This window comes from Serpula lacrymans, assembly GCF_000218685.1.
Source record: "Serpula lacrymans var. lacrymans S7.9 unplaced genomic scaffold SERLAscaffold_2, whole genome shotgun sequence".
NCBI classification, from domain to species: Eukaryota; Fungi; Basidiomycota; class Agaricomycetes; order Boletales; family Serpulaceae; genus Serpula; species Serpula lacrymans.
This window is the reverse complement of record NW_006763291.1, coordinates 2,401,950-2,429,035: the sequence shown is the minus strand read 5'-3', so window position 1 is coordinate 2,429,035 and position 27,086 is coordinate 2,401,950. Positions and strand designations below refer to the sequence as shown.

Sequence of the window (27,086 nt, the reverse complement as noted above, 5' to 3'; positions counted from 1 at the left end):
GCTCCGATTACCGGCTGTGTGCGTAACACCGTGGCGCAACAACGACACAGTCCCGCGCGTCCCGACTCCAAGGGCAGCATTTCTTCCCTTTCTCTTCCTCTCTACCTGGCTGGTGCCCAAATGCAATTCGCTGCTGCATTTTAATCCCGGTATATCATCTTTCTTTTTCTTATCGACATGCCATCAGCATCAATATCTTCAAGTTTGGTTCTCTTCCTCCTCCCTTCGCTAGTCTCTGCTTTCTCTTTCCAGTTCACCAGCCAACCAACACAATGCGGGAACTTGTCTATCGCAATCACTGATGGGACTGGCCAGCCGCCGTATAGTGTCCTCATCATTCCTTATGGTTCATCTCCCCTGCCAAATAACGTGGAGGCAAGAACAATCGTGAACCAACCGTTCTCTGGAGACTCCACCGATGTGAGTTTTCAACTCAAGTATCCAGCAACCTCGCAATTCGTAGCAGTGGTATGTCTATCTTTGATTGCATATCGTGGCCGATAAGGCAATTATGCTACTCATTTATACCGCAACTTAACCCGTTATCATGCATTTACAGGTTAGTGACAGTAGTGCCTTTGGCTCTGGGGGAACCAGTGTAGTTGCAACAGTAACGGGTAGCAACGATGCCAGCTGTTTTAACCCAACAAAAACTGTTTCTCCAGACTTTCCGTTCAATATCTACCCATCGGGCCTTGTCGTACAGTGCTCTGCCAGCAGGTTATGGTGGAATGCATCTCAAACACAAGGGTGAGGATCTTACTCGTTTATGTCATTGTCGGGACTCAACGTGTTTCCACACTCAGCGACGTAACTTTCCAAGGTGTCATTCCGGGAGGAGACTCTTTCTCAATCCCCGAAGGCCAAATCACACAAAACGATTCGTTAGGTACTGGCTTCTCATGGACTCCAACAGTACGAGCTGGAAACACGCTACTCATAATTGCTGGTGACAATAGAGGAGAGGGAACGGGTGGAAGTGGGTCTTATAACGTACAACAGGGAGATGATCCAAGCAACGCCTGCTTGAACAATAACTCGCCCTCATCTACTGCCGGTCCTCCTGCTGGTGGAAGTTATCCGACAAACAATTCGGGCGGTACAACGGGTGGTAGTGGAGGAAGAAGGTGATTTGTGATTTGTTATATTTTGTGTTATCGATTATTAACATGGAGCTAGTTCAACCAACACTGGAGCTATAATTGGTGGGTTATTTCCAGTGTTGTATTTGTTGTGTCGACCTAATATGTTGTCCCAGGTGGCGTAATCGGAGGCCTTGCAGGTGTTGTCATCATTGCTTTAGTAGGGTTATATTTCCTCAAGCGCAAGACTGGAAGCACCAAGGCTCGCAAGGAAGGCCCAGTTAATCTTTTCCAAGGTGACGGAGACGAAGATGACGAACCACAAGGCGAACTTCCGCAGTATTATCGTCCCGTGCCTTTCGTCTTGCCAGACCCTACAGAAGTATCATCTGCATATGCTCAAGAGAACGGCGCAGGCGGAACTGCTGGTGGCTCACGTTATGGCACCTCGGAACGCCGACACTCCGCTGCGACGAGTCTCACTGATGCTCGCTTCCAGCGCGCAGCGACTCCCGAAGCTGCTGGCCTCGGAATTGCTTCAGGCTCAACCGCTGCTAGTTCACGCAAAACAGCCATGCCTCAGTTACGACCTGTCAACATTATCCAACATGATGACGCTGGTTCACCAGTGGATGAAGCAGACGAACCAGAAACCGTTGAGCTACCACCAGCGTATACCAACATTCGAAGAAATAATACGTAACCCCCCTCCATACTTTCTGTATCAATGACGGTCGTCGTTCATGCCATCTTATGGCTCTTCTAAAAGCTTGCTATTTTATTCATTCTTTGCTCCCGTTTCCATCGTTGTTTCACACACACTACCTTTCTTCGCACTTTATCTATAGACCTTTCTTTGGTCACTGTTCTGGTTGTATATAGTTTTCTTAAACACTTCAGTCAACCACTTTATTGCCAGGGACTTTGCGAAGCCAGGGAATGCACGTTCTATTGACCACTTTCATACTAGCATGTAATATGCCATAATATACCGTCTACGGTCTTGGCATGCCCCACAGATACAGCATGCGCAGCAGTAGCTTTGATCGGGTTTCAATCGGAAGAGCCTAATAGTTGTGAACACTCCATGATGTCAACTCTATCCGGTTGGGGGAGCGCCAACGATTACTCATCGATACCTTCCAGGGATCTGGGCTTCCCAAACAAAACCTGCTGCGGAGTGAGAAGCTGTTGTCCCCGCCGATAATTATACGGGGCGTCGAAAGCCTTTACAAATTAAGGACTCGTCGTCACCACGACGTACATTATAGTCTTCATTGCTGACCTAGTATAGTCTAATGACAAGTGATGCACCTAGAGATGAATGAAAGCACATATTCAATTATCTGGTTGCCTTAGAATTTACGAAAATAACGCACCATTAATCTTATGGTTGCCCCTGGCTGCCTTTGAGTTCTCTCAGTAGACGTAAGACATCATCCGTGGCGGGGCGTTCCCCTGGATGATATTGGCATTGTTCCATAATTCTCTTCTCTACTTCTATAGCGTGTGCCAGACGATTCGATAGGATAAATCCTCGCAAGACATTCGTATATGTCACGATGATGGCATTTGAAACGCCTTCCTCGTCTTCGAGTTCCGCCAGATAATGAGGCTCGTCACTAATAGTTTCATCGTCACATTGCAGTGCAGATAACGCCTGTTCAGTGGTGATACAAGCACGTTCCGTTAACTTATCCAGAACAAGTATAGCTTTATCAGGGTCTCCGAACTCTGCATAGCCACGAGCGACCATGGTCCACTGGTACGCTGTAGGCTCGAGGCCAAGCCTAATCATGTCTGCTACAATTGCAGTAGCACGTTCAGGCCGGGCACGTTTGGCGTGCAGTTTAATAAATGGTGAAAAATGTGCGGGGTCTACGGAGCGCTTGGGTAACATGAGGTAGGAGGGTGTATAATGGTCTTTTTTGGTGATGTAAGGAATTTGTTTTTCGCTAGACTCAGCTATGCGAAGCAACGAGGAGTACAACTTGTCCTGTGACACTTCCGGCGATAGCCAACAGAGAGCTTCCCAGACCAACGCTGTGTGGAAAGTGGATGGCCATATCTTAGCGCTGATGGGGTATTGTGGCGATGTCAAGTGCGCAGGTACCTTCCACTTTTTCTCTGATGAGCTTCGAAGACGATACAGCTGGAACATCCAATTTCTGATTGTCCTAGCGGGGAGCCCAGCGAGGGAAAAGTGTGTAAAGTAGACGAAGATGGTCAATAGGCGCTCATTGCGCTCACGATGATACAACATCTCCGCCATTACCCAGAGCGACATTGGTTTGTACGAATGTCGATATGCCTTGGAACGTAGCATCATTATGGCCTTTACTTTTCCCGTTTTGCGATATTCCTTGATGAAAGAGAGTAGAGTGTATGCAGTGGGGGGATTGGACGATATAATGGCCTTGCGCAAGTACCGCAGCTGCGAAGCAAGTTTCGATGAACTCGCCGTTGTCGCCGATCTATCCACCTTACTGAACACAGCGCCTGGCGTGTCGGATAAAAGTGTGCGTAACTCCTGTGCCTTTGCAATGTCGGCTTTGTCTTTCGCGTGTTCGAAGAAGAGGTTGAAGGTAAAATCTGAGATCTGATGCTTGCGCTGATGAGCAAGCTCGAGGAGCCTGAGAGCTGCATTAAATCGGCCGGCCAAAACCTGTGTCCTGATTGCCAAGCTGTAGATATACTTTAGGAATGATGGTGCGAGAGGCTTTTGTTCCCCTCCTTCGTAAAACACAGCACGTTCCTCAAACTGGCACAAATACGTTTCGCTAATTTCAGGGACCGCAAAGCGCATCACGGTGCTGATGACTTGAGATGATAGTTGGGACGTAACGTATCCTTTCGACGCGCAGATGAGGCCGAAACGCATAATGAGTGGTATGTTGATAGACGCGGCTCTGCCAAAGATGAGAAAGCGAATTCGATAGAAGGATCGTCGCGTTTTCTGTGCAGAAGGTACGAGCATGAACCATTTGGCAAATACCGAAGCCCGTTGCTGCTTTACGTTGTGAAAATTCGACGTGAGGGCGTGGATGGCGGCTTTCTCGTAGACAAAATCCGGTTTAATGGGAACATCGAGTTCTATCATCTCCTCCAGCAACGAATCGGCAGCTTTCCAGTCATTATTGGCGACCAGCAGAGCCAATGCATCGGATGAAGTGAGAGCCGCGCGAGGAGTAGCTATTGGGACGACGTGTGACTTGGCCGAGACGTACTCTTCTGACACGTCCTCAAATATGGACGTATCTGGGGGATTTGGAGGATAAGGCATGTTTTCTACTGCCTTTGAAGCTGGTGAACGCGACGAAAGCTGGAGTGTTGCGCTGAAATGAGATTTAGTGTGCGGCCATACTCTGCTGGACAAAAAATCCAAACGAAACCGCGCACGGCCAGCATGCATCCATGGCACATGACCCAATGCCCAAGATGCCATAGACTTTATGCAGCTCCTCTATCCTCCCCAACGCACTAAGAAACGTTGTAACTTGGTAAAATACCGCAACACTGCAACTGGAATATTCAGCGCGGCCGGCTTGAAGTCTTCAGCCACCCGCGTTTGATTTGTGCACGTTTGGGCAAAAGTGCACGACGAATCTCCGCCCCAACCCTGGACTCGGACTATTGCCCTCAATGGAGTCTCCCAAACGTGCTGCCTCACCTTCGCCAGGTTCTGAGGCCAAAAGAATCAAATTAACCGTGCCCCAGCAGAACCAGGGTGTTACCCCAGTCGACCCAGAAAACGCCCCCGGAAAACGCAGCGAATTGGAGCCCATTCAAGGAGGAGACATTGCGAACTTGCCGTCTGAGACAGCAGGAGAACCCTCAGCAGAAAATGGAGGAAAGGTGCGATTGCTAAAGGGTGATGGTGAGGGTGAAGAGGACGCGGGCGATGTATCAATGGGAGAAGGAGCCGACGAAGAGGCAGAGTCTGGGGACGAAAACGATGATGTCGAAGACCCTGCACAGTTGGAAGCTACTCGCCTTCGTTTGGAAGACCAAGCGCGCAAATACTTAGCCGCACAGACACACGACGTCGTTATCCCATCTTATTCTGCGTGGTTCGAGATGTCAAAGATCCATCCCGTTGAACGACGCGCGCTACCCGAGTTCTTCAACTCGAGAAATAGATCCAAAACTCCCGCCATCTATAAAGACTATCGTGACTTCATGATTAATACCTACCGCTTGCGACCTACAGAATACCTCACCGTCACCGCTTGTCGAAGAAACCTGGCTGGAGACGTCTGCGCTATCATGCGCGTGCATGCTTTTCTCGAGCAGTGGGGTTTAATCAACTATCAAGTGTGTATTGTCATTTGCATATTCCCTTGTCATTTTCTAAAGTGATTATACGCGCAGATCGATCCCGAAGCGCGTCCTGCAGCATTAGCGCCTCCATTTACTGGTCACTTTCGTGTCATTCTTGATACTCCACGGGGACTGCAATCGTTGCACCCTGGGAGTCGTCCATCAAATCATCCTGCTTCCACGGTAAATGGAGCACCAAAACCACCTACGTCAGGTCCCGCATCTCTCGAGATACGCAATTCTATCTATCAAACTACCTCCAAAGCTTCTCGCTCTGTCACAGCCGCAGAAGCCTCCACACTTGCCAATGGTGTTTCTACTAAAGGCAACATGTCGTATCAGTGCGACACCTGTGGTACAGACTGCACGTCTGTTCGCTACCACTCACTGAAAGTAAAAGATTTCGAGCTATGTCAACCATGCTATCTCGACGGCAGATTTCCATCCACTATGTTTAGCGGTGACTTTGTCAAACTTTCATCAAATCCCCGTGGTGTAAGTCATGGTAGTGACGACGACTGGACGGACCAAGAGGTCCTCTTACTTCTGGAGGGTATCGAGATGTATGACGATGACTGGAACCAAATTGAAGACCATGTGGGTACTCGCACAGCACAGCAGTGCATACGCAAGTTCTTGGAACTGCCAATAGAAGACCCTTATGTTGCTACTGAGGGTGAAATGGGTCCTCTACGTTTCGGACGCATTCCGTTCGAACAGGCTGATAACCCTGTTATGAGCGTCGTGGCCTTCCTTGCAGGCGTTGTTGGCCCAGGAGTGGCAGCTGAGGCTGCTAAGTCAGCCCTTCATGAGCTGACTAGTGGAGAATCCAAGGAAGCAGATAAAGAAGCACCAGCTCAGGAAACATTGGAACAAAAAGAAGGTGAAACTGGTGCAAGTGAAAAGCAGCCAGACGCAGACGGCGACACCCCAATGGAACAGTCGCTCGAGAAAGATGTTTCGGTCTCCCAGCGTGGGCAATCGTCAAGTAAGACTGGTTCGCCAGCCCCACCGCCAGAAGGCATGGCAGTTGACTCTACTCCATCCAAAAAATCAACACCAATGATTCCCCAATCCAAAGTTGTACGAGCAGCTCACTTAGCGCTCAAGTCGTCGGCGAAAGCTGCACAAACTTTGGCAGACGCGGAGAATGTTCACATTCGGTCCACACTTGCTTCTCTCATCAAGCTGACTTTGACGAAACTTGAGCTGAAGATGACGCAGTTCGAGGAGCTCGAGGAAATATTAGAGGATGAGCGGAAGGGTCTCGAGAGTGCACGAATGGCGCTTGTCAACGAGCGCGTTAACTTGAAGCGAATGCTTGATACCGTGCGCATGGAACTTACGAAGAATAATTCCACCACTGTTCCCCCCGCTGTTGCCCAAGCTAACTTGGGTACTACTGGTCAGGGCACGTCGATGAACGAAGTACCACCAGAGACACCGCTAGATGCCGATACAGGGCCTGTAAGTGATGGCAACTTTGCTCAGTTAACTTGACGGGAGGGTTATTCTACTTTTACTTGTTGTCGATAGCTATCTTTGACGCGCTTGTAACTTTATACATTTGCGGTGTGTAATCTTTTGTCCTGGCGAATTCACTCTGAAGTTGGTGGATCTTTAGCCCTCAATTCGGGGTAGTAATAAGTTGTAGTGACGTGAAGACGACAAACAGTTTCCTAGTAGGGCGTCTAAACCCAGCCTATACAAGTACATCAGGTTGTTTCCTTGTTGAAACTTGTAACCTGGAACCTTTTACATTCTATCGCGACCTGCATGTTGATGTGCATGTTGGTAAGTACATACGACTCGGATGCACTTAAGAATCGTCCAGGGTAAAAGCACAATGTTGGGACCGACGGGATGCAGTCAAGTTCCGACGGAAGACACATTGACAGGCAAAATAACGTGTACAACGCCATGTCATCAGAAAGACACGCGCGACTGACAACCAGTATGTTGACACGAGACTCGGATCTATCAGACACACGGGCAGCACTCGGGCCTGTGAACTCAGATAAGGCATGTCTTAAAATTCTTAAATCCTCGTAAGCAACCAGTATTAGCCAGTATTAGCCTAGGCATCTGTACGGGTTGTCTCATCCCTACGTCTGGCTTTGTTTCCTCGGCCTTCGCAATTATGATGGAGATATCAGGTTTCTCTTTGCACACCCTGTTCGTGCTCTTGGGCTCTGTAGCCTTGCTCAGTGCTGTCCAGACATACATTGACTTCTCCCGGGCTCTTCGTTCTATCAAGTATGTATCTCTTCCGTTTTATGACTCAAGTGATTCTGACTGTATTGCCTCAGACATCTTCCTGGGCATCGGACTCTCATCAGTTCAGCCACGTTGATAGGAAACATTTTCCCCAGGATACCTTTTATTTCTCTCGGACATGATCATCTATGGAGGTTGAAACATTCTAGTATGTCTTGGCATCTTTTGGTTTGCACTAGATCAACTCTGCAACTATTCGCTTCTCTTTAGCGTTTGTGGACAAAGGGCTGGATATTGTTTCTTCAGTAAGTGGCCTTCAGCTGTTTCCATCTGCTCTACTTCTTTGTTTGATCTTAATGTCAGTCTCCCAATAGGTAGCACTTTGGCCTAAAGGTCTCGTATCTGTGTGGATTGCGGACGCTGCCGTAATTAAGGTAATGATATTATTTGCTCAAAGTACCCTACTGTATCAAATTCAATCAACCGTTGTAGGAAGTAGTGTGGTCCCGCGGCCGGTTTCCCAAACCTCTGCACCAGTACACAATTCTTACTTTCTTCGGCGGCAACATAGTTGTATCGGAAGGCGATGAGTGGAAGAGATACCGGAAAATCGTTGCTCCGGCCTTTTCAGACGTACGTCCCACTCTCATTTACAGATGAAAAATTCTCATCTGAAGCTTGATATGTAGCGTAACAACAGGCTTGTATGGAACGAGACGTGCAGAATCATGCTTGATCTCTTCGATAATGTTTGGGCTGGAAAAGATGAAATAACGGTCGATCATGGGGTTGACTTAACACTCCCAGTTAGTCGTTTTTAATAAATTTAACGTATCCCGTTTTAATGACTTCTATTGCAGATCGCCTTATTCGTTATAGGCGCTGCAGGTGAATTTCAAATACCCTGAGCTACAAACAAATAATTTGACAGTTATTATCCTGATAGGATTTGGTCGTAATATATCGTGGCAAGAAGACGCTATTATTCCTCCTGGCCACAAGATGACATTCAAAGATGCACTACATATCGTCACCACAAATTTAGTTCTCAAACTAACTGTTCCTAAATGGGCATTTGGCCTCACCAAACGACTACAGCGAACTTGGCTAGCGTTTGAAGAATTAGAGGTTTCATATAATCCTTTGTTCCATATCTGAGTTCTCACTTTGCTTTGCAGCGGTACCTGTATGAAATGATACAAGCTCGGAAGAACGCTGAGATCAAGGAAGAAAGACATGATTTGTTCAATAGTCTGTTGGCGGCGAACGATGATGCGGATCTTTCTTCTGATGAAGTGAGGCTGTCCGATAGTGAGTTAGTCGGTAAGTAGCTAATGACCAGTAACCAGTATACATCTCTCACCATACACACCAGGTAACATCTTTATCTTTTTGGTAGCTGGACACGAGGTGTGTAGTATTGCTATTTGATATCAAATGATTGCTAGAGGGTGAAATCTTACAACGAACGTGTTCAGACAACTGCGCACTCTCTCTGCTTCGCGCTTGCAATGTTGGCACTATACCCAGACGAGCAAGAGATCCTTCACCAGCACATTAAAGGTGTCCTGCCCGATGGCAGAATTCCGGTACGTACTCCACGTGTGCCCCTGTAAAGTGCATACTCACATAACCGTAGGCGTACGAGGATATGACGCAACTCACTCGCTCTTTTGCGTAAGTGGTTTCCTTTGTCACCGTGCTTGAGACGGGCTCACCAGTTGTTCTTGTTCTTAGTGTCTTCAACGAAGCGCTTCGGATGTTTCCTCCCGTACTTATGTTCCACGTGCATCTGAGGCACTACTCGCGCTAATCTGTAAATCTTCCGTTCTTTCCAGGTGACTGGCATACCAAAGTCATTCGCGGAAGATACATCGTTCGTCACGCCCAATGCAGCAGGCGAGAATACGACTGTGACTATTCCCCGGGGTGCAGTTATGTCTCTCGACGTGCCTGGACTACATTACAACCGTATGCCATCCCTAAGGTTGTATCGTGCGATTTTTTTCATCCTGATCTCGTTTGTCTATAGCTCGATACTGGGAGGACCCCCATACATTCAAACCTTCGCGTTTCTTGGGAGACTGGAATCGCGATGCGTTCCTTCCATTCAGTGCTGGTGAGTCAGACTCGAGTCATTCAAATCATTCTTGTCGCTTGATAACCTCGTGATTGTTATCGATAGGACACCGTGGTTGCGTCGGACGAAAGTGTGTTGTAATTTTTTTCAGAACAACGACCGTGGTAACTCATGAAACGCGGTCACCAGGTTCTCAGAAACTGAGGGCACCGCCGTGCTCACTCTTTTTATCATGCGATACAAGGTCGAGATCAAGGAAGAGCCGCAGTTTGCTTCGGAGACATTTGAACAGAGGAAAGAGCGGATACTTGATGCGAGGAGTACTGTGACGCTGGCGTATGTTTCCTCTTCTTGATTTCGATACAGGGAGCTGAGTATAGTTGGACACTATAGACCGACACGGGTGCCTTTTGTGTTCAAGCGGAGGGACTGAACATGTCATGGGCGGTTATGTTATATAGTCGGACCGATTGCAGTTATAATGTCCTTTTTCGATGTATCGTTTGACGCTGAACACAGCTTATTTCAGATTTTTTGCTTAGTGCAAACCAGTGTCGAGATCGCTTAGATACACAACGATACATCACGTCACATGATACCCTCCACTGTGGCTGTGGCTGCATATTGTTCCACGTCCCAGCAAACTGACTTGGAGGCAATATTACTGTAACTAAACTGATCCCGAGCAGGCTGCAGCCTCGAGTTATATGCGTTACGTCTTCGGGGCCCTTCTACCTGGACCAGTGGTGGCATCGAACCTCAAAGAAGCAACAATTGTACTTATTTATGACTTATGGGCAGAAAATTACCGGTATATTCTACATTATTATTTATATCATGTGTGTATTTAACTTACCAATTACCAGCAGCTCACAAAGTAGATGTTCGTTGGACAAGCTTAAAGAATGTCGCTGGCGCTGTAACCAACGCTGCTAGAATAAAATTGAATTGCATTATACGAATCCGGTCCAGGGGAAGCCTAGGTGTTTGTGTCCAAGGTTTATTTGTCTGTGAGTCGTGCATGTCCACATTGACCGGAAGCTTCACGCGAGGGTGGGGACTATCCGAATATTAATCTGCAACGTGTTCTGGTTCCAGCATAATAGTCAGTCGGTACATTCCAGTGAGTCAGAAACCGTGTGTATTTTTCATATGTTTGTGAAGTGATATCATCACCATTGACTAGCAATTCGAATTCCGTAGAAAAGTGATTCAACCTGAGGTCGCTCGCTTATCAGAAATTTGGACGGCGACCTATGTGTGTCCAGATTCATTTAATCAAGCCGACACGTGTAGAACATCTCTCTTATCCTCCAAGAAATCAGTGTCTTCCCCATTGAAATCACCTCCATGTCATCCCAGGACCAAACTGCGTTGTGCAGTAATTCAGGCCTTCTGGCCGATGCTGATATAGGGGTAGACAGCGTTTCTCAAGCAACAGAGATGTTGGAAGTAGAGAAAGCAGTCGACAACAAAGATGACAGCGCAACTAATGAAAAGCACTCGGGTGATTTGCAAGTGAAGACTAGTGATGAAAGTAAGGTGCCCAAGACACAGGAACAACATAACCACTTCGTCAAAACGGTGGCAAATCCGGTTTGGAGTCATATATATCTGTCTTTGCAGCATATTGACCCACGTACAATAGGGACGCTGGAGAGTGGGTTCCATATGACCCATTTCCTGTTCCGCCTCCGTCTCCTCCAATGGCAGACCCCACCAATTACTTCTATGTAACCTATAGATACAAGGATGAAAATGATACCAAGCCGCACATAATTCTCCACTATTTTAGCCAGACTCTGATTCATTTTCTTCAGTTTGTTATTATTTAAATGACCGCGCCTTAAATGCACTTACATGCTCCTTTTTATCAGAGTATCAGCTGGAGGCCAATTCTTCAAATCGAATCCCGCATGGATCCTCCCGTTAATCTTTCCCGAGGTCCCTAATCTCAAAGATTATCTATCAAATGCACATGAAGCATTATCATTTGGTACCTCAGGTGATGACTTGCGCAATGAGGCGAAAGGATTAGGATGTGTTCACGCTTTGAGCGGTATACAACAACCCTATTTTCTTACAATGAAATGTTGCTGAAGGCCTACCTAATCGATTACCAGAAACTCGCACGGACGACTATGTTCGTGGGTATTTGCTGCAGTTGGTGGAACACCTGGGCATATTTATAGAGTTCTTGGAGGACCAGTACAAGCCCATGCATGTACGTCTCTCTAGGTATCCGAGGTTCGAATGATATGCTTTTAGTGGCGAAAAACTGGCGCTCGAAGTGTCTTATGGTCATTTCTCTTATGATCTTCTCCTGTACTACTTCAAGAGAAAGGAAATATTCTACATCAACGACGATGGGGATTTGGTAAGTCATCGCATTTCATCAAACGCAGTGTTGTTTGATCCCTTGTCAATAGCGAGCCTTTGTTTTGACGGGAGCACAGTATAACTATGGGTACGACTATTTTCCTCAAATTCAAATTAATCTAATCCCAGGGGGAAAGCTCGCATCCAAAATTCTCTATAGAAGGCCAAGCTTTATACTAGGATGGATACAAGTACACCGAGTGTAAGCTGGGCCACGCAATTGACTCCTTTCCGGTACCTTCATGACGTAGAGAAGTCAGAAGTCACACTTCATAACATGTCATCCAGGAAACAAAAACACTGTCAAATTTAGGATGCTATATCATGACAGAAGAAGTCAAGAACCAGCTGAAAGGTATGGTTGATATAAACGATGTATTTATGCACCACTTCTCATTAATTGATTATAGATAGGGGTGTCCTTTACACTGCTTCGTCTGGTGTGCATTATAGAACATGTGAGTCACTTCTGAAGGCATTATCATTATTACGTCAGTCCTGAAGTATTGTCGCAGACAACGGGGTAAGGCTTAATACTCGCACACTTGATCGAAGGGCACACTAACAAGTAGGACAGAAAAGGATAGTCGTTGACCGTATAGGCTACGATAACCAGTCTGGTTACATTCATACTCCGTGCGTTACGCTCTTCAATTTTGCTTACAACCTTCAGGCTGACAATCTAGAAAAAAACCAAGTTATTCCTAAGCTTAAGGAACGCAAACTGCATCTTTTACCAGCACTTGTGCAAGGTTTTGATCTAGTAGAAAAGGTGCGCTATGATCCTTGACACGAGAATGGTAGCTAACTTATAACGTTAGGAATGGAAACAGTTCGAAGTTCAGAAAGTGAAAGCTGTCACATTTGACGACAAAGCTTGGGACCATCTGGTTCTCGATAACGATATCAAGGTCAGCTAGGGTTACGAGATGTATATAACTCTAATTGAGGTTTTTTTCCAGACACTCATCAAAGCATTGGTACGAGTCACTAAAACTCAATATCAACATCGACCATTATCAATGACGTGATCTCAGGAAAGGGCGGGGGATTGGTATGGCTGTATTTCTCAATTTATAATATACTACGACCAATTATGTCTCTACTGACAGATTGCACTTCTCCACGGATGTCCTGGCACTGGTAAGACACTGACGGCTGAAGCTGTTGCCGAGCACCTCCAGCGGCCTTTGTATATGGTCAGTTCTTCCGAATTATTGACGGAGGCTCCCTATTTGGAGGAGAATCTGAGCAAAATTCTGAAAGTACATCTTTCTTCCTCCCCAGAAAATATATATATCTTAACTGAATCGCTTATCTAGCTGGCTACTGCTTGGGACGCTATTATACTGATCGATGAGGCTGACGTGAGTGGTCATACTCTTTTTACCTTAGGATTATATTGAACCAAAATTATATCGGCAGGTATACTTAGAACAGAGAAGTTTCCATGAGGTACTGGGATTTGATACATTCGATCTATGTCAGCGTCTAACTTGGAAAAGCTGCAACGAAATGCCCTTGTTTCTGTCGCCCTGCGTCTCTTGGAGTACCACCGAGGATTATTGTTCTTGACCACCAATAGGATAAAGACTTTCGACGAGGCGTTTTTATCGCGTTTTTCCGTCGGTGAGTTATTCTGCTTGATTGATACTCTTCCGCCAATAAAAATTGTCCAGCAATAAAGTATCCAGACCTTGATGCCCCGGCACGCCTTACAATTTGGCAGAACTTCTTCCGGCTAGCAGGATGTGTGATTCGGCGCAACGAAATATCTGAGGCTGCAAGCGACTCTTCTGATACTTTCATCGAGGTCGACGAAGTACCGCAACGTTATGTAACGTTCTCCGATATAGGAGAACTGTCTGCGAAGCCTTTCAATGGTCAGTCCTCTCACAAATTAATGGCTCGTTCTAACAATGTATTCAGGCCGAACAATCAAGAACCTCGTCCGTACCGCTCAAGCACTGGCAATTGCATCGTGAGTAATGTACTTCTTTATATATAATCCGCACCTACCATTTCACTACAGAGAAGAACCCTTGTCTATCGAGCACGTCAAGATAGTTGTCCGTGCCCAAGAGAGGTTCTTGACCGAGTTTGCTCTGTGATGCTAGTTTTTGCCCGTAGATCCTTTCGAGTCTATCCCTGTATTTTTACAACAAATTGATTGTTCCAAGCGGCATAGATACAAATGATGGGAGAAAGCCAAGTTCCAAGGTTGACATAAGCAATAATTGAGAGAATACAGAGAATCCACGTAGGTTGTGTTGTACATTCCAAGTTGGCTGATCGAATCTCAGAGAGAAAATAGATGGGAAAAAAACAGTGTTGTCACTGCATTGCAGAGGCCAATCACGTGGTTGCCTCTCACTTGGACATATCCAGCACTACCCTTCCCGCAATTTTGCCCTCTTCCATACTTTCATAAACACTAGATCATTTCAAAACAAAGATATGAATCAATCATGATGCTCAAAAAGTCCCACCAAACCAAAAGAAAGAGTAGGAATGTGTAGGTTCGACATAGTACGCACTCTTTGAGATCTGAGAGGCCTCTGAGATCGTAATGCACTTTCACTTTTCCGGCTGCCGCGATGTCGAGTGCTTCAATGGCATCCTGACGGTTGCCAACGTAAGAGCCTTTGATAGTTATACTCTATCATTGCCGCCACGGAATTTAAAAACGACCAACGTTTAGATGCTGTGCTATGGGGATATGATAGGACCTCACCTTGAACACAGTGAAGAAAATAGATGCATCTAACGTTGCGTCTCCCGGTAAGCCTACTGCCATCAACGTGCCTCCAGGACGAAGATAATCCACAGCCTGGGTGTATCCCGCGCCCTATTGAATCAAAAAACGGGCATTGTCAGCGCATTTCCTTCCACATGATAGCATGGGAAGAAGAAGAAGAGAGCTGACAGTGGCGGCGGTGACTACTGCTAAATGAGGACCTTTTCCATCACATGCTTCCCGTATGGCATTGACGAGGTCTTTAGTCTCTTTGAAGTCTATCCATTTGCTCGCGCCTAGTTTGAGGCAAAGTTCTTTTTTATGGGAGCCAGTGTCTTTCGATTTCGAAGATAGCGTGACGATGATGAGATCTAGTCAGGCCAAATGTTATGAAAGAGAACTTACCGACGGCTACTACACGTAGACCCATGGCTACTGCATATTGGATAGCTAGAGGAAAAATTGAACATTATTGTGGTGTATATAACGTAGAGGGGAAGTGGTTGCATTACCTAGATGACCAAGTCCTCCACCAGCACCCGGCAGAACAACCCAGTTGCCAATATGTGCTCCGCTATACTTGAGAGCGCGGTATACTGTTACGCCCTATCCAATGGAAACGTGTCAGCGACGTTATCGCACAATGTGTAAGTCAGGGAAGATGGAAAACTCACGGCGCAGAGGACAGATGCAGCTGCATTGTTGTCTATGCCTTCAGGGATAGGGGTCACGTGATGGACATATGAAACCTGGCAAGGAAGATGAGTACAAAGTAAAGTACCAATTAGGGTAGAATATCATACAGCGTATTGTGAGAATGTTCCATCGACATTGAATCCGCTCAGCTTGGCACTTGGACAATCTGCAGATACCACAGTGAGAAAAAAGAAACAGAACCAGAAGTGTAGACTTACTTTGCTCAAGACCACTGCGACATTGCTCGCAGTCGAGGCAAGAGTATGCTAGCCACTTGATGCCTACACGCTGTCCTACCTTTACCGGACAGTGCGAGGTGTTGGCGCCAATAGCGACCACTTCACCGACGCCTTCATGACCGCCAATGAGAGGTGTTTTGGCAGGGATAGGCCAGTCGTTCTTTCGAGCATGGAGGTCCGTGTGACATACACCGGTGCACGAGAGTCTGACGAGACATTCGCCTGGCTCGAGCTCAGAAGGTTGTTTCACGGGGTGGTCCTTGTTGATCTCGAGAGCTGCACCAGACGAGGCGATTATTGCGACTGTTTGTGTCTTTGGGACGTTAGACATTGTGGAAGTTCAGAGGAGGAAGAGGCTGAGGAAGCATGATAGTGAGAATGCGTATTCAAAATATATGTTTACTGGGATATAAATTAAACTGACCCATGACGAAATCTGAATAGCGGGGCTAGGTCAAGGCATATCGGTGTGCTCATCCTGGGCCTGTCTGGATCATGTTTGTTCCACGTGCGAACTATACGAATCGCACATAGGGTGGCGAAAGCACACGAGATATTTCTTGGTTGATCACCGTCGTCCACGGCCAACGGATGTATAGGCCTGGGCCGCACGAAAAGAGGAACTGGGAATAACCTGAACATGTTAGGGTATGCCATATGTAGGCTATCGGTTACGGTCAGCGATAAAGCTATAGCTCACTGCATACATAGCTAATGTCTCTTCCGGTAGTATGTCAGTGATGCTCATGGGGATTCGACGTCCAACTTGGAAGAGGGTCCAAACAAATAACGACATACCAGAAGCATGACTTCAACTTTGCATCAACGCCAGAGCTTCTGCCAGACATGACCAGAACCTCGTGTATTCGACCTGTGGCTTTCTTGTAAAATCCAAAATTTGTCTGATTTACTCGGATAAAAGCTTTATTAGTGCCTCCACCGTCATGCTCTCTTGTACTTGTAGTTCTTTGCGCACTGATAGTAGACATCCGCAGCTAATAACAACTTTTCTTATAATATGCCGCTTTAAGTTGGTGATTTCCGGGCAACCAAACTTTCAATCCAGTTGCGAGATGGTGGGTACGCGCCTATGATGTTTGAAATTTGAAAGGAAGTCAATGTTGTGGGTCCCACTCGTGGATCTCTATGGACAACTCCCTGCCTCGTTTATCTAGGATAGACTCGGACGCTTTTCTACTTACGTCGTTGTTGTCTTTGCTTTAATTTTTTCTTTGCAAGCTACCATGTCTCATCCATGTTTATGGCTTGGGGGAACTTATTTCTATCCCATAGGCAATACTTCTGCGGTATGCTTAACTCGAGACCTGCCTCCAGAAGAAAATGCAACTGTCCTTCTCCTAGGATGTGGCGATCCCAGGAATATCCTGTATACTATCTACGCCAGTGGAGCTGACACGGGATCGTGTATGTTCATTCTTAGACGACCTCGTGCTGTGACGGTCTGCTGATCAATGCCAAGTGTCTCGAAACCTCGACTTCACCTGTTGTGACGCCGAGGGTGCTGTGTTAGGTGATTTGGCTCTTTTAAGTATCTTTCGTCTTGCGTCGCTGACAATATACTAGCTCGCAATGTCCTTCTCCTTTCTCTCCTGGCAGACCATGGCACTATGGAGAAAATTGATCAGATCTGGGACATTTTCTACCACTTCTATCTTGATGACAATACATCATTGCTACTTTCAAGTCAATCTCGAAAGCTCGCCAACATGTCCCAAGATCTTGCGACGTGGGAGAGAAGCAAATACGGTCCATTCTTGAGGATGTGCACAGGTCGCACTCTCTCAGTCCTCCGCGATTACTGGACGATATATGCAGAGACAAGCAACTTCACACAGGCGCAGCAAGATAAAATGAGAGAGACGCTACAGGAATGCGGTCGGTATCACGTGACATTGTGGACGAAGATGTGTTCAACGTCGGACGAGGTCGTTCAGCCGGGCCTCTATCAGACGATGTCACTGGACTTGTCATGGACCATACCTGCAGATTTTGGATGTCTGGTACGACTTCAAATAATCCACAACATCTAACACGTGTCAATCCCACCTTTGTGTATTCGTCCAAGTGTGACAGGTTTCTGGTCCATTATGGCACCGATCCGCTCTTATCCTTCCACCTTGCGGAAGCTTACACCCAGACACGCGATACCCCCACAATTGACAATATCGTAGCAGGCTCAAAAGCTCAGTTTCGTCGATGGTGTGCCGCTTTTGTCGATGTTCTTCGTACGGATGCCACACGGCCTCGGGTGGTAGTGAGGTTTTTCGCAGGTGACGCCTTAGCTTTTTGTCGTGCTCTGCTGTCTTGCAGTGTAACTCGAGCAACCGTCACTCCTTTGTACCATTCCCCCTGGAGTGTAGAACGCATTCATTCGAATGATGCCGATTATGGAGCTAATGCTATATGCTCGGCACCGATGGATTTCAATATCATCGAGACATCCAATATCATGGATCATATCGGGCTGCTTAATGTTCTCATTTCAGCCTCTCCGTTGCTGAAGCGAAGTCTCTCTTCGACTCTATACACCGAATCATTGTTATCCGTAGGAACAGACCCTTACACTGGGATGCTGCAGCGTGCTTGTGTTGACATACCGACGTTATCGTTACTGATTGGCCTTATTCCGTCCACTTTTGTTTCTGGGTTCACTACCGAATCCAACATTCATGAAATTATCTCTGCTCGCATCCATGGCCGGTCCCCTCAAGTTCACGAGCGTCTTTCATGGAAGGTAGCTGCTGGAGGAGATACCGTTGCCCAGCGTGACATCGGCATCAGTCGCTCGGTGATATTTTCTTCTCAGCAGCTGGCCGGGATTCTTTTCAATATATACTTGAAGATGTTCGCCAACGACTCAGAGGACATGAATAAGGTGTATGAACTGGTCGTTTACGATAAGGAAGTGCAGAATATAATACACTACACTCCTCGCGCCTTTGCAGAGCTTGTGATGGTTGCCAAAGAGAGATTACAGCAACAGGACTGGAAACATGTGATGGACATATTTCACGATCTGCTCGTTAATGACCGCACTCCATTTACTGGCCACGATTACTATCAAGATTTATTCTGCCAGTTTTATCTCCTTGGTATATATTCTGCCCTTCCACAAGGCGCACAAAAAACCAATAATCCAGCTGTCTTCCGAGGCTGGAAGACCGTCCCAACTACTGTCTGCATTGTTTTTCAGGTTCCAAGAAAGGCTATTACTGCTATCGCTGCTTCGCTTGATGATATAGGGACATCAATACTTCATTGCGAGATTTATGGCTCGAAATTCAAGCATACCTTCTCGTGTATCCAAGTCGTGTATGGCACCAAGTTGTGTATGGCACAGTCACCGTTTCAGGGGCCAAAGAAAATCAAATGGTAGCGATAACTAAAGAGCATGCTGGCGAGACCACAAGCCCTTTGATTGTGTCATTCTGGGCGCCTTCCTGGATTATAAAGTCACATTCGTCTGTACGAGTCGGATTCGGCATTCGCGCTACTCCTTGTTCCTGTAAACTTGAGGACAAACTAGGACCAGCCATGATGGTATACACCACAAATTTCGCAGACAACCAACATGTACAAGTCCTCTCAGAACGCCCAAACCTTGACAGAGAAGTGAGAGAAATCGTCACTACCTGGGAAGAGGCACAAATACGCAGTACACAAGCCACAAACAGCATTTCTGTGGCGATGGACACTACCTGCGGGAAAATTGAAACTTTAACAGTCCTGACTGATATCACTGATCCTAGTGCAAGGTTATGTTTGGCCAGCGGTTCTGTGGTCACCGTCGAGCAAGTGACTCCTTGTGCAGCACAGGTCTCTATAGGGGAGTACAGACATCATATTATATTTCCCCTCGCCATTGATGCCTCTAAATCAAAGGTGCAGGTGACACGTGAATCCATGTGTGTCACGGTAGAGGTGAGTTATGAAGAGATATTAGTTGATTCATTATGGCTGAAATTGTTCATGTTTGCAAAAGATTGTTGCGCCTTTGTCTCTTGCCAATGTCATAGCTCGAGCACAAATTCCCATAGGAAAATTTCCACTGATCATGCAAGGTCAGATTGCAACGCTGTGGAATGTGCATCGCGTCAACCTTGACCGTCTCCCTATTCTGAATAACGATGATCCGAATAAATTGATATGGATAATCCTTCACATTGGCTACATAATGTCTGATAGGGAGAGAAAGGTGTGGGAAGGGAGCCGTGTGAACGATTTGATGTTCCAGACGTCATGGTAAAGCTCAAAGAGTCTCTCATCGTGATATTCACTAGTTACACTGGCTTGCAAGGCCCGAAGATACGTGTATTTGGTCTGTCCGATCCGGACGCAGCTGGTGTATACACGATGATCTTCATAACTAGCATTCGGCTCGATGTCAGCTCTCATACGATTGTAGCAGATGCCTGGGTGCTACCTCTTCGCAATGGCCTGGTAGAAAAATTCGCGCGGACGCTAAATTCAATCAAAAAGAACATACTGCAGATCACAACCAACTTTGAGGTGATGAAAGCGTGGAAGCAGCTCTTACGTTGACAGAACGTTGCCGGACGTGGAGACACAAGAACAGCTGCGAGTACCTCACGAAGGGAATCATTCCGTTATCTGTGGATTACATGGAAAGCCCGATCTGCTTGTGGACAAGGAGTGGACACGGGTGCTTTGAAGGATATTGAAGAGTGGAAAGACTTAGCTCCATTTGTCACCAGAGCAGCGTGAAGCCCCATTTTTCCTGTCTCGTATCTCGAAAGCATCGCCGGTTCTCTAAACGGGGAAACGTTGACACAGATAGAAGCCAAAAAGCCGCCTCTGAAAGTTGGAAAGTCTATGGAACGAGAACCTGTTTGTGCAGCGTGCGGTAACAAAGGAAAACCGAAGCTACTTTTGTGCGGCAAATGTAAGAAGGTAAGTTTTTGTTCAGTTGAGTGTCAGCGGCGAGAGTGGAAGAAGCACAAACTACAGTGTACTGGGTGATGAAGCGTCAGAGTGACTGGTGGGAGTCAATGGAGCGAATGCCATGATGTATAGTATATTTTATACAATTCGCTTGTGGTATTTTACAAATTTCAGCGAAGGCATGATTGATCATGATGCATGGTCACCATGATTCGGACACTTTGAGTCGCGGCACGTATTCAACTTGAAAGAGTCCAAACAAATAACGACATACTAGAGACACAACTTCAACTGATACAATGACCATCAACACCAGAGTATCTGATAACACATCTTTGGCATTATATGCAACCAATCGTATCCCCAAAACTACCAGTATCAGCCAGATATGAAGTCAGACTTGAGTCAGACTCTGGTGTATTCGACCTGTGGCTTTCTTGTAAAAGGCAAGACCTTGCCTGATTTTATTTGAATAGATGCTTTAGTGCTTCCATCTTCGTGCTCTCTTTTCTCTGCCAACTACCATGTCTCATCTGTGTCTGTGGCCTGGAGTAACCGTCTTCTATCCCATTGGTACCACTTCTGCAGTATGCTTGACTCAAGACCTACCTCCAGAGGAAGATGCCACCGTCCTGCTGCTAGGATGTGGTGATCCAAGGAGTATCTTGTATACTCTCTATGCTAGCGGAGCTGACGTGGCTTCCTGTACGTTGATTCTCAGCCTACTTTCTCTCAATCCTTACTGATTAATACCCAAGTATCTCGAACCCTCGATTTTACCTGTTGTGATGTCGAAGGAGCCGTATTAGGTGATTCGGCTTTCTCAAGCTTATATCTTCTACCGTTATTTACGAGAGCATAGCTCGCAATGTCCTTCTTTTTTCTCTCTTGGCAGACGACGGCGCTCTGGGGAGAATTGTCCAAATTTGGGACATTTTCTATCACTTTTATTTCGACGACAGCACATCACTACTTCTATCAAGTCAATCTCAGAAACTCGTTAATCTGTCAAAAGACCGCCTGACGTGGGAGAGCAGCGAATATGGGCCATTCTTAAGGATGTGCACAGATCTCACACTCTCAAACCTTCGTGGATACTGGACTTCCTATGCAGAAACGGGCAGCTTCACACAGGCACAGCAAGATCACCTGAGAAAAGATTTCTCTGCAGGTATGCAGTTAGCAACAACGGGTGCCAGTTACTTAGGATACGGATACAACTGCAGAGCAGGTCGCTCAGTTGAACCCATATCTGTCCATATCCAGCTCCTGGTCACTGACCACTTTCGTAGATTTTGGAGAACTGGTACGACATCGAGTAAAGCACAATTCTTGACACGTGTCAATCCCACCTTCGTATATACGTCCCAGGGTAATAAATTCCTGGTGTATGGCAGTAGTGATCCGCTTGTGTCTTTCCATTTAGCAGAAGCTTATGCCCAGCCGAGCGATTCATCGGATCCCCTCAAGCCTGTCACAGTCGATGACATTGTGGCCATATGCAAAGCTCAGTTTCGCCAATGGTGTACCGCTTTCGTCAACGTTCTTCGCACTGGTGCTACACGCCCTCAAGTCGTAATGCGGTTTTTCGCTGGTGACGCCTTAGCCTTTTGTCACGGTCTTCGGTATTGCAACGTTGTTCAAACCACCGTATCTCCTGTGTATACGGCTCCTTGGTGTGCATCGCGTCTTGAGCTGAACTGCAGTGATTATGGGGCCAATGCAACACCTCCTGCACCGATGGAATTTAATATAATCGACACCTCCAGCATTGCGGATCGTATTGGGTTTCTTAACGTTCTTGTCGCTACATCTCCACTATTGAAGCAACGTCTTTCATCGACCCTGTATACTGAAACCTTGCTATCGTTTGGAAGAGATCCTTATACCACGGTACTCCAACATGCGTGTGCTGACCTATCAACTTTATCACTACTGCTTGGCATGATTCCATCCACTCTTGTATGCCAGTTCACTACTCGATCAAACGGTTATGATATCATGGCCGCTCGACTCTCAGAGTTCCGTCATTTCGAGCTCAGTGAATTTCACGAACGCCTGGCGTGGAAGGTAGCAGCCGGAGGAGATACCTTTGCTCAGCTGGGCATTGATATCAATCCCTCTACGACATTTGCTCCTCAACAGCTAGCCAAAATTTTGTTTGGTATATACCTAAAGATGTTCTTTTTCGAGGACGCGAATAGGATACCCTCGAACGATCCTTCCGAACTAAGGGCGGAAAATACGGTCCATTACAATCGTCGCACTTTTGCAGAGCTCGTGGGAGTTGTGAAGGGGAGATTCTACTTGCGCCAAGACTGGCAACAAGTCATGGATACATTCCATGGTTTGGTCCTAAAAGACTATACGCTGAGCACGCGCCTCAATCACTATCAAGATTTATTCTGTCAGCTTCATCTTCTTGGCATATATTCCATCCCCATCCTCGTTCCACAAATCGAATTTCTTTCCGTAAAAAGAGCCAACAAGTCAGTGATCTTCCAAGACTGGAAAACCATCCCAACTATTGTCTGCATTGTTATTCAGATCCCAAGGCAGGTTATCACGTCTATAGCTCCTTTGCTTGACAAAATAGGGACACCTATACTCCATTGTGAGATTCGAGACTCGACAACCCTGGACGAATTCTCATGCATCCACACCACATATGGTAAACTCATACTCTCCGGAACTCGGGAAAACCAAAGGGCAGTGATCGCTGAAGACCTCTCCGGCCGGATGACGAACACTCTGATCGTGTCTTTCTGGGCACCTTCCAGCACTTTAATGTTAGAATCTTCCGCAAGTGTCGGATTTTACCTCCGTTCCACTCCTGCTGCCAAAACATTGTTAGGCATATTGGGACCGGATTTGATGATATACAGCACGGAGATTACAGACGAACAACGTGTACACGTCCTTACAGAGCGTCCTAATCTCGACGGAGAAGTAGAAGAAACCGCTGCTATCCTCGAAGAAGCACAAGAGAGAGACACACAACCTACACATAGCGTTGTCGTGGCCATGAATTCTGCCTGCGAGAAAATCGAAAATCTGACAACCCGAGTTTATATTACAAACGCTAGAACAAGGCCGTCTTTGGCTTCAGCTAGCAGCTCTATAGTCACTATGGAGCAGGTCACCCCTTTCGTAGTGCAGATCCATATAGGAGAATATAGGCGTGTGGTCTTATTTCCCTTTGCCATCGACGTTGCGGAGTCAAAGGTGCAGGTGGCACGTAAGTCCAAATATATAGAGGTAAGTATTGAAGGGCCCTTCATGGAATTCTCGTTCCTGATTTGTCCGTGCTCATACAAGATTGTTTCGCCTTTGTCTCTTGGCTATGTCAAAGGTCGACCAGACATCCTCGTAGGAAAATTCCTGCTCGTAATGCAAGGACAAACTGCAACGCTGTGGAATGTACACCGGGTCAATCTCGACCGCCTGCCTCTTCTAAAAGATGAAGACTCGGGGAAAGTGCGGTGGATGAATCATCATCTTTGCTTGATGTACTCTGACAGGGAAATAAAGGTGCGGGATGAGGCTCTGGTAAATGGCAAGGTTCTTCAAGACGTGATGGTGAACCTCAAGAATTCTATCTGCATGATGTTTACTAGTTTCATTGGTTTTCCCAACGCGAGGAAGCGCCCGCTTGCATTTGGTCTATTCATTCCATCCATAGCCAATGTCTACACGATAATCTTCATGACTGGCATTCGACTCGATCTCAGCTCTCATACTGTAGTAGCAAATGTATGGGTGATGCCTCTTCCCCTTCCCATCAGCTCTATGAACGCTCTAGGCACCATCTCTGTGAAGCTATTGCATATCGAAACCGACTTTGAGGAGATGAGAGCGTGGAAGCAACTTTTACCAGTGCTGACAGAACGCTGCCGGACGTGGAGACATAAGGAAAGCTGCGAGTACCTCGCAAAGGGGATTGTTCCGTTGTCTTTGGAATGTTCAGAAAGTCCAATCTGTACGTGTGGACGAGGAGTGGACACAGCTGATCTACAGAAGGTGGAGGAATGGAAACACTTGGCTCCGTTTGTCACCAGGGCAGCGTTGAGCCCTATATTTTCTGTATCGTATCTGGAAAGCGTTGGGGGGATAATGAAGGAGGAATTATCCGCACACAAAGCGGCGCAGAAACAGTCGACATCTTCAACCACCCCAACCACCGAAGGGTCCACGGAACGAGAACCTGTCTGTGCAGCATGCGGTAACAAAGGAAAACCAAACCTACTTAGGTGCAGTATATGCAAGAAAGTATATTACTGTTCTGCTGAATGTCAGCGATGAGAGTGGAAGAAGCACAAGTTACAGTGTACTGTGTGATGAAACATCAGAGTTGCTCACGAGCGAGATTGGTTTGAACGAATACATAATATGTTTTGGACACTTGTCAGTGTAGTATCTTCGCTATGATTTTCAGCAAAGGCTCGGAGTAAGTGCATTATGTAAGATAGCAGAACTGGGAAGTGTTTGGACTCGGAAGTCACGGTGCTGCGCCAGTCTTCCACTTGAAATCACCATACTTAACACATAGGTTTGACTTGCTGCAACCCTTTACGTCCTGGTTGATTTCTGCCTTTTCTATAAGTCATTCACCTAACCCGCTCAAGCGTTCGTAATATCCACCAAGGGCAGCAGCTATATCAACTTCGCAGTCAAATTCAAAGACTCCAAACCGAGGCCCAACTTCGTCACTTGCCATGTCAACAGATCCATACCATGCAGTACAGCAAGAAATACAGTCGTCGCTGCAGACAGCGTCAACGCTCCGCTCGTCGTATCTCCGAATTCGAAGCATGGCGCGTGAAGGCAGCGAAGAGTTAGCTTGGGCTCGCAGTGAGGTATGCACCTTTGCCTTCTTTCAGCTACCATAATCTTTGTTTTATTCGGAGTATTGATTACTATCGGTGTGTGTGATGTTAGCTCAAAGCAACGCTCTCGACGTTAGAGGCTGACTTGGAGGCTTTGGAGGAAAGTGTGAAGTGAGCCTCTACTCTCTTTCCCCTCCCTTCTCTATTTACCCAACGCCGTCATTTCAGAATGGTTGAGTCAGCTGGTCCCCGTATGTTTGGTCTCGACGACGCAGAAATAAATGATAGAAGAAAATACGTCCGTAGGATCCGTCACGAAATCGAGGTGCGTTCCATCCTCTCTTCCCTTCCATCGACGAATCCTCCAATTTATCGCCGTCTCTTTTTCAATAATTCAAAAAATCACTTCCTAACATGTAAGGGTAGGATATGAGAGCCGAGGTCGAGGGCACGCTTGTGAGTATTCTTCCCTGAGACGTATTCTAAGGTTAAGTGAAACGTATGTAGCCTATATCACGGGCGAAATCACCTTTGTCCCCGCCCCAGCGCGCCACTAGTCCAGCACCCCCCAGTTACCGTTCGAATGCGGTATCTCCTCGACCAGATAACGTCAGACCACCGAGAGACGAAGAAGATGATCCCCAAGCCCAATGGGCGCGAGAAGAGCAGCAGGTCCGTTGACTATAATTAATCCATGAAAAGACAAGTCATGAATTGTGCCCATGTCTTCATTTCCAGCTCATGATACGAGAGCAAGACCGCACAATGGATTCTATATCAGGCACGCTCACCACTCTAGCTCAGCAAGCTGGACTGATGGGGCAAGAAATTGGGGAACACAATGAGTGCGTTTGAGTTTTCCATCCCTGACTCTTCTAATGCTGAAACACTATCCGTTTTTAGGATGCTTGGTGACCTTGAGCAAAACGTAGATCGCACAGACTCAAAGTTATCTGATGCGATGCGCCGGATGCGTAAGTTCCTCCGGGATACGGAAGGTGCGTCTCCCTCCTTTGATCTGCTTGGGGCATGTTTACGACGTTTCTGACCTTTCCCCTTATGCTTGCGACGAGCAGAAACGAAATCCGGATGGTGTGTCACGATATTGATAATTGTGCTGATCATTCTGCTGGTAGCCGTTATATTAATATGATTGCGGTACTGTATGCCTCGTCAGCGTGGCACAGTGTTGTCGCCTTGAGGTTTTGGCCATGGACTCGAAGAGCTGGATTTTATTTTATTGCATGCTTATACTACTCTCTAGTGCATCACGCATATATGCCTACCGCCCGAGGAGCAGACATTCAATCTTCATTGGAATGGCTTACAGTACTGTTTATCCAATGTTTTAGATATGGTTCGGTTCGACTTAAGCTTTTGCACATCCCTTATTCATCCTTTCATCCCTTCCTGGTCTAGATAGTATTAGTAGCGAAACAATTTGTCACATATTTGGTTTGCATACTCAAAGCAAGATATTATTTGCAAATATTGTCATACCAGTAATTTAGTCTGAGTGGGGAGGATAATATTCCTACTAGTCAATGTTCAACTCGTCCGTCTGCCAATGCATACCGATCGACTGAG

General features: G+C 46.6%; 9 protein-coding genes across 9 annotated transcripts; 6 read left to right on the top strand and 3 right to left on the bottom strand.

Annotated features, from left to right (window-relative positions):
* Positions 1 to 20: 20 nt before the first annotated feature.
* Positions 21 to 2,120, top strand: SERLADRAFT_413076 (uncharacterized protein; the record flags this gene model as incomplete). Its single annotated transcript, XM_007313866.1, has 5 exons — positions 21 to 468; positions 560 to 750; positions 807 to 1,127; positions 1,180 to 1,205; positions 1,259 to 2,120. 5 exons carry the CDS (start codon positions 178 to 180, stop codon positions 1,783 to 1,785), a joined length of 1,356 nt encoding a protein of 451 aa, XP_007313928.1.
* A 349-nt stretch (positions 2,121 to 2,469) lies between these two features.
* Positions 2,470 to 4,365, bottom strand: SERLADRAFT_405591 (uncharacterized protein; the record flags this gene model as incomplete). The annotated part of the gene is made up of 1 exon (XM_007313865.1): positions 2,470 to 4,365. One exon carries the CDS (start codon positions 4,363 to 4,365, stop codon positions 2,470 to 2,472), a length of 1,896 nt encoding a protein of 631 aa, XP_007313927.1.
* A 423-nt stretch (positions 4,366 to 4,788) lies between these two features.
* On the top strand, positions 4,789 to 7,165 carry SERLADRAFT_457765 (uncharacterized protein; the record flags this gene model as incomplete). The annotated part of the gene is made up of 3 exons (XM_007313864.1): positions 4,789 to 5,396; positions 5,454 to 6,974; positions 7,027 to 7,165. The coding sequence occupies 2 exons, from the start codon at positions 4,992 to 4,994 to the stop codon at positions 6,900 to 6,902; spliced, it is 1,854 nt and encodes a 617-aa protein (XP_007313926.1).
* A 375-nt stretch (positions 7,166 to 7,540) lies between these two features.
* On the top strand, positions 7,541 to 10,243 carry SERLADRAFT_359594 (uncharacterized protein; the record flags this gene model as incomplete). The annotated part of the gene is made up of 18 exons (XM_007313863.1): positions 7,541 to 7,658; positions 7,712 to 7,827; positions 7,890 to 7,924; positions 7,994 to 8,053; positions 8,112 to 8,252; positions 8,309 to 8,425; positions 8,480 to 8,507; positions 8,566 to 8,747; positions 8,798 to 8,942; positions 8,995 to 9,029; positions 9,098 to 9,208; positions 9,259 to 9,296; positions 9,357 to 9,390; positions 9,458 to 9,590; positions 9,652 to 9,738; positions 9,805 to 9,829; positions 9,889 to 10,035; positions 10,093 to 10,243. Coding segments are annotated over 18 exons (1,592 nt in total), but the record flags the coding sequence as incomplete, so codon positions are not given.
* A 2,159-nt stretch (positions 10,244 to 12,402) lies between these two features.
* SERLADRAFT_365686 (uncharacterized protein) lies at positions 12,403 to 14,189 on the top strand (the record flags this gene model as incomplete). The annotated part of the gene is made up of 8 exons (XM_007313862.1): positions 12,403 to 12,433; positions 13,116 to 13,132; positions 13,191 to 13,343; positions 13,401 to 13,445; positions 13,504 to 13,533; positions 13,584 to 13,707; positions 14,008 to 14,059; positions 14,111 to 14,189. 8 exons carry the CDS (start codon positions 12,403 to 12,405, stop codon positions 14,187 to 14,189), a joined length of 531 nt encoding a protein of 176 aa, XP_007313924.1.
* A 38-nt stretch (positions 14,190 to 14,227) lies between these two features.
* Positions 14,228 to 16,287, bottom strand: SERLADRAFT_457760 (uncharacterized protein; the record flags this gene model as incomplete). Its single annotated transcript, XM_007313861.1, has 9 exons — positions 14,228 to 14,512; positions 14,616 to 14,737; positions 14,813 to 14,926; positions 15,005 to 15,150; positions 15,221 to 15,265; positions 15,328 to 15,421; positions 15,490 to 15,564; positions 15,619 to 15,677; positions 15,730 to 16,287. 9 exons carry the CDS (start codon positions 16,079 to 16,081, stop codon positions 14,449 to 14,451), a joined length of 1,071 nt encoding a protein of 356 aa, XP_007313923.1.
* Positions 16,288 to 16,356: 69 nt separating this feature from the next.
* On the bottom strand, positions 16,357 to 16,984 carry SERLADRAFT_457757 (uncharacterized protein; the record flags this gene model as incomplete). Its single annotated transcript, XM_007313860.1, has 3 exons — positions 16,357 to 16,384; positions 16,451 to 16,470; positions 16,549 to 16,984. Coding segments are annotated over 2 exons (192 nt in total).
* Positions 16,985 to 16,994: 10 nt separating this feature from the next.
* On the top strand, positions 16,995 to 25,103 carry SERLADRAFT_445464 (uncharacterized protein; the record flags this gene model as incomplete). The annotated part of the gene is made up of 9 exons (XM_007313859.1): positions 16,995 to 17,175; positions 17,231 to 17,274; positions 17,301 to 17,342; positions 17,385 to 17,646; positions 17,697 to 18,955; positions 23,221 to 23,931; positions 23,992 to 24,204; positions 24,235 to 24,774; positions 24,823 to 25,103. 9 exons carry the CDS (start codon positions 16,995 to 16,997, stop codon positions 24,973 to 24,975), a joined length of 3,405 nt encoding a protein of 1,134 aa, XP_007313921.1.
* Positions 25,104 to 25,183: 80 nt separating this feature from the next.
* SERLADRAFT_457752 (uncharacterized protein) lies at positions 25,184 to 26,995 on the top strand (the record flags this gene model as incomplete). The annotated part of the gene is made up of 8 exons (XM_007313858.1): positions 25,184 to 25,529; positions 25,612 to 25,670; positions 25,728 to 25,824; positions 25,926 to 25,955; positions 26,007 to 26,171; positions 26,238 to 26,344; positions 26,403 to 26,497; positions 26,576 to 26,995. 8 exons carry the CDS (start codon positions 25,389 to 25,391, stop codon positions 26,650 to 26,652), a joined length of 771 nt encoding a protein of 256 aa, XP_007313920.1.
* Between the last annotated feature and the right edge of the window lie 91 nt (positions 26,996 to 27,086).